Here is a 6,431-nt window from a genome sequence, read left to right as displayed (position 1 = left end):
TTGGCTTTCCTTGTAGCCCTCCTTTTTCTCTAATTTTGGTCTGCAAACTTAGGTTGTTAACCATCCAGAAGACAAGCTTATTGTTATTATCAAACGGTTTAGGCTATCAAGCTTAACCTCACTATCTCACTGCATTTCAATTGTAGTTACTTCTAAAACATACCTGAGATGATAAATATAGAAAGTCCATATACTGTCTGCTTACCAAAATAAAGATAAAAGATCAAAAGTCAAGGAATACACCAAGCCGAGATAATTACACTGGAAATCTCAATTAGGGAGGGCAAGTTGTTGCAATCAGAAATATGCTCAATGTGACCACACGAAAGGTGATCACTGAAGGTCCTTTAGACTCTTCCTCTTAAATACATATTTAAACCAGGTTTCTGATGGAAACAAATGCTGTAGTAGAGATTAGCTATAGACAAAATATATGATACCTAGTATTTAGAGTTATTGGTTTGTTAAAAGTATGTGATTGCAAAGTTTCAGATGCCAGGCAAATTCAAAGTTAACATTTGTAATAAAAACAGATGAATTTGGAAGGCTTTCTCCCTCCCAACAGGGCCACTGTTGAGCTACAAGATGGTGATCCACAGGGATGCTCACAGGCAACATCCATACTGTTACTGAAGTCTTGATTACACTCTAAGTCGCTCACTTGGAGCTTGAGAATGCCCCCCTATAAAGCATAGGAAGACCTTATCTCAGAATAGAAAATAAAGTATTGTGAAAAGGGGAGATGAATACTTATATAACTGGCAAAGCATAACACCTGTTCTTGGTAGGCATTAAAAACAGTAGGCAGGACTGGAGGTGTGGCTCAGCCATAATGCTTGCCTATTGGGGCGAGGACTTGAAGCACTCCCCACCAACACACAACATACACAGGCATTTAGTGACTGTGAAGAGTCTTACCACACCCATCTTTATGAGTGACCAGCTGCAATGTGTACTTGCTATTTTGTGAGCACCTCAGACAGGATATACCAGTGACAGGACAATAACTCTTTATGTTTCTACCTGAGTTATCACAGAGGGGAATTTATTTCATAGGAGCTATCCTGTCTGGCACTAAAGCATGCTTTATTTCCTCTACTTAGCAGATTATATAACTAGCAAGTATTAAATTAATACTTTCTTTACTGACTCTCAGATCTAACTCCAAGATTTTCAGGGAATGAGAGAATAATACTAATAATGCAAAGAGTTACTCTCCCTGTCTTATTCAGACTTTGCTATTCATGTGTAATTTCACATACCATAAAGGCTGCTTATAGAAACAGTCTTGATTTCAGCGTGATGATGCTGATGACAGATTCAGAAACTGTCATTAAAAATATACAGCTCTGGTTGCCTAATATGCAAACTATGAGACTGGAGGGTCAGGGACACAGAGGGGAGGTACAGCTGCTAAGTCGGAAGTCTCCTCCTCTGACGGAGGACACAGCCTCACTTGAGAGTGGACTGGCGGGGGATCCTGTTCTGCCTCCACAGAGCTTGTGTTACCTGAGAGGCTTCAAATCTGCAGAACAAGAAAGTCTTTATTCACCACACACTTCCTCTTCTCTCACCCCTGGAACTGTTGCCTCAAGCCCAGGAGCAGCGATGAGCCTCTGCTCCTGTCTGTAGGTCAGGATGCTATAAAAACTTCCATCATCTGGCCCTTCTTTGAGCCTTGTATTTTGTGAAATTTCTGTGCATATGCTCATAATTAAAGTGATTTTTTACTTATTAATCTCTCTGTTAGTTTATTTCATAGACTTCATCACCCAACCATCTGAAGGGAGAAACTTCTCAGTCACCTATACAGTGCTACCTCAGCTTATGAACTTAATTTGTTTTATGATTCTGGCAAAGATGGTGGGTTTGTGTTGTGTGGGGAAGATGGCCATGGCTATGGTAAAATTCTGCCAAATGCTTTTGGTTGTGATCCAAATTGTTAACAAACAGAAGCACGATGTATAGCAAGTTATTGGATACCTGGGAGCCATATCACAAATAAGAAAACTTACAGAGATGATCTAGATTATAGCAAAAATACTACTATAATTTAAATCATAGTAATAAAATAAGAAAGGAGTGCATTTCTATCAGATGAAGACTATTCTAGGAAATGTATAAAAGCTCTTGAAATTCAAGACTTTTGAGTATATACAGGGGCTGGGGAGATAGCTCAGTAGAATAAGTGCTTGCCTGGCAAGCACAAGGGCTTGAGTTCAATCCCTGGTTCTGCAAAATAAAAATAAAAACAAAAAAACCTCTGAGTATCTATAATAAGTGATACTACAGAAGGATATTCAAATACCAATAATGTTTGATTGCTAAATAATTTGTATTAGGCATACATTACTTAAGTCTTCAATTCGCTTTTGTAGCAACCAGCTTAAAATGGCATTCAAAACTGGAGTTTAAAATTTCATACCCCTGAAGCATAAGAAAAAGTTCACCTCTAATTATCAAGTATCAAGCATATGTCATTTACCAAATTTCAATTATTGACACAGAAAGTTTTAAAGTACTGTAAGACAACCAGAACAAATTGTTCCTCGATTTTTGCTTATTACTATTTTCAAAAGAATAAAACATAATGAGTCATAATTTTGTCTCTGATTATATCATGCTTTTTCAAAAAATAATTCAGGATAATTGTGTTTGCTTGCGGAAAATGTGACATTCACCCAACAAATTGTGATCATTTTCAGTCCTCATTAATCCCTATATTTCTCTCTCCTTCCACTGCTCCTCCCATCCTCTTTCCTATCTCCAAAAATCTACTTTCTAGTTTCCTGTCATCTTTCCTTCATTGCATTTATTAAGTTTCTCACATAACAAAGAAAACACAATATTGAACTTTCAGAGTCTGGATTATTTTATTAACACGATGGCCTTCAGTTCCGTCCACTTTTCCCCAGATGATTATTTCATTCTTTATGCATACATATGTGCATATATAGCTCTCTCTTCCTTTATCCACATGTGAAGTGGGCCACTATAAACATGAGTAGGGATGTATCACTATAGCATATTATTTTTGGTTTTAGGGGGAATGCACCCAGGAGTGGTATAAAGCAAACAAATATAAGCACAATAAAAAATCAGTATGGTGGCTTTTCAAAAAACTAAAATAGAAATTGATACTATTTTAAAAATTAGCCACATTTTGAAAATGAAGTGGCTAAGATTACAAACAAAATAATAATGAAAAAGGTGGCCAGGCTTCTGATAGCATTCCTGTTGTGCCACTGCTATGGGCTGAATCTCTCTACCCCAGCTTGACCTCCAGCACCCAGAATGTGACCATATTTAGAGCTTCTATGGAGGTGTTGAGGTGCAATGACGTCCTAGGGTGGTGCCCTACTCTGGTAGGGCAGGTGTCCTTACAGGAAGAGGAAGGAACATCAGGAAACTAGCTACATTTGTTATGGTGAGATCAAAAACAGGTCTGGTGAACCTTGAGCTATCATCTACTTCAAGGACACTGGAAGAAAAACCTGGAACTTAGAAGTCAAAGTTAAACATTAGACAGCGAGGATTTATATAAAGGCAGAATTGTTAGAGTTAGTGCTTCCTGTACCTTTCTCCAGCCAAGTGAAGGGGCATCGGAACATCCTGGTGTCTGGAAAGTTTGAAGAGTCTAAGTTACCTAAAAGAATGTTGTGCAAAGAAACTGGGTAGGGTGCCCTTGGGTGGCACACAGTCAGGACTGTTGTGAGACTGAACCAAACTCTATTACAAGGACTTGGCAAAGATAAGCAAACATTTCATGAGGACCAGGAACTAGAAAGAGGAACAAGACAGACTGCCTGGAGGTCACTAAAGGGAGCTGAGAGTTGAGGAGGATGGAAAATGGGCCAAGTAAGTAGGTACCAGTGACATTCGGGCCTTGTGGAACATATTAGTCAGCTTTTGTGCTACTAGACAAAAAACTTGATTCCCACAACATAAAGGTTTATTAGGGTTATGGCTTTGGAGGGTTCAATGCATTCAGGCTCAAGGCTAGAACAGGCAGAGCACAGAAAAGCTCCTCAGTTCATGGTGACCAGAGAGCACAGCAGGGCAACAATGCCAGGGAGAAAGTGCCCAGGGACCACATATAGTACCCATGGTCATGTCTCCACGACCCACTCACTCACACCAAAAGTGTACTTGGCTAATATGCCACACATTTCTTAACCATGTCAAGAATGAGAGATGCACCTCTCAGTATGGATAACTAGGTGAGGTGGTTAGTGTAGTTTGTCAAGAATCTTTCCAGCCACTTTTAACCAACGGACCTGGCAGTTTTCCACCAGCAAGAAATACCTAGCCCTGGTTACTTTGGAAGAAAGGGGAATTTCATTTTCACTCAGAGTTGGGAGGTTCAACTCCCACTGATTTGGGCCTCTAGTGAGGGCAGTACATCATGAAGAGATGGAGTGCCAGTGAGAGCACTCACATCCTAGGCCAGGAAGTGGGGGTTTGGGGTGGGGAGCATAGAGATGGGGGGAGAGAGAGAGAGAGAGAGACAGACAGAGACAGAGAGAGAGAGAGAGAGAGAGAGAGAGAGAGAGAGAAAGTCAGGCAGTGGAAGATACTCTCCCTAGTCCTCTTGGAAGGGACACTCACAATGCCTTTTGTAGGCTTTCCTTTTGAAAGGTCCACATCACTCCTGACATTGCCACCCTGGGACCCAGCATTTACAAAGGGACTTTTGAAGGACACTTATCCAAATCACTGCATCCAGTATTTGAAAATGATCTTTCTTGGGATAAAATATTTCTGGTACTTTCCTACACATCCTATCCGGGCTTCTTACTATATGTTTCTTTAAGTACATTTCATGTGAATAGGGGTACCACGGTTATCAAGGATGTAACTGTAATATTCTTCTGTCTAGCTAGTAACATTCTGGGAAATACACTTTAGACTATAAGTTGGAGAAAATAAGGAAGGTTCAAGGAATGGTAGCCCATGGCTCTCATCCCAGCTGTTCAGGAGGCTGAGGCAGGAAGATGTTAAGCTCAAGGATAGACTGGGTAACTCTGTCTCAAACAAAACAGAACAAATTAACCAAACCAAGGAAAAAAAAGAGCCATAAGAAATGGATTTACAAGGGCAAATCATTTTTCTTACTGCTTTTAAGAAGCAGAATTTGCAAGTAATAGTTACCACTTAAAAAAACAGTCCCAGGGCTGGGGAGATAGCTCAGTAGAATAAGTGCCTGCCTGGCAAGCGTAGGGTCCTGAGTTCAATCCCTGGTACTGAAGAAACAAAACAAAACAAAACAAAAAACAAACAAACAAACAAAACCAGTCCTTTTATTTAAAATCAAAATCTCAGTGACACAGTGCCTGTCTGGCAAGTACCAGGTCCTGAGTTTGATTTCTGGTGACAAAAACACCCAAAACATTTACTGTCTCATGAAAGGACCACAATTATTTTAAGACTCACTCTTGCCATGAGAAAAAGTAAGCACAGGAGTAAGCTTCCAGGCTCTGGGAACACACACCAGCTACCATTTAAGAGGTTAGTAGTTTGCAAATAGAATCGAGGTTTGTTCTTATTCCTCCTGTGGAAGTCACCATGCAGAAAAAATTTCTTTGACTCACACACGGAGGCTTTCAGGAATTACATAACGCAAATATTCATTTGCCAATGGTACCAGAAATTTCTGTTAAAAAATGGTGTTTCATTATCAGTTCAGTATTATTTTAGGTAGGAAAAGTGGACTTGGCACGAAACACCACGATGTATCACTGTGGAAAGACCATAAATGTTCGAAATCTTTTAACATTTACATTTTAAATATCGGAATACATAGCCCTTGTTGAAAACAGCCTGCTCTGACTCCCAAAACTCTACACCATGGCACTGACCCTGACAGTGCTGGAGCAGGCGTGGCCACAGCGCCACTGGGACCACGCCCCCAGGCAGCTCTCGCAGGAAGCGTTTCAGCAGGGTGGCGGCAGCACGCAGGTCTCCGGCGCCCAGCTCCACGCAAGCGCCGTTCTCCCACGCGCGCTGCAGCTGCTCCACAGCCTTCACGCTGCCATCCACCCGGAAAAGGCCCTCCTGGGTGAGTCCTGAAATGGTAAAGCAGGCGCAGGAAATACATCTGCGACTCTTCCAAGCAAAAACAAAGTCTAAAGAGTAGCAACATGCATAAATACATCTCAGTATTGTCATACACAGGAGGATGCTTGTATTTTATAAAAATGTTAATATGCAGTGGACATTGATGCAAAGGATCATCCGTGCCTGTTATCAGAGCTGACCCCTAAAAACAAACATTTCAATTCGAAAACATACAATGCTGTACAAGAAATTTCATAGATAAGAAAAAAGAAGCCAGATGTGGTGGCACACGACTGTAACCCCAGCACTTGGGAAGCTGACACAGGAGGATTGTTGTGAGTTCAAGACCAGCCTGGGCGACAAAGTGAGCACAA

General features: G+C 40.9%; 1 protein-coding gene across 2 annotated transcripts in view; it reads right to left on the bottom strand.

Annotated features, from left to right (window-relative positions):
• Window positions 1–6,431, bottom strand: part of Fam13a (family with sequence similarity 13 member A) — a 315,685-nt gene that overhangs the window by 301,103 nt on the left and 8,151 nt on the right. For both annotated transcript variants that reach the window (XM_023706820.1, XM_023706819.1), the window contains exon 2: window positions 5,859–6,065. In XM_023706820.1, coding sequence (XP_023562588.1) covers window positions 5,859–6,065 — 207 coding nt within the window. The remainder of the gene's footprint in view (window positions 1–5,858; window positions 6,066–6,431) is intronic.

This window comes from Octodon degus, unplaced genomic scaffold, assembly GCF_000260255.1.
Source record: "Octodon degus isolate 3935 unplaced genomic scaffold, OctDeg1.0 scaffold00272, whole genome shotgun sequence".
NCBI lineage: Eukaryota > Metazoa > Chordata > Mammalia > Rodentia > Octodontidae > Octodon > Octodon degus.
This window is presented reverse-complemented; position numbering and strand designations above follow the sequence as displayed.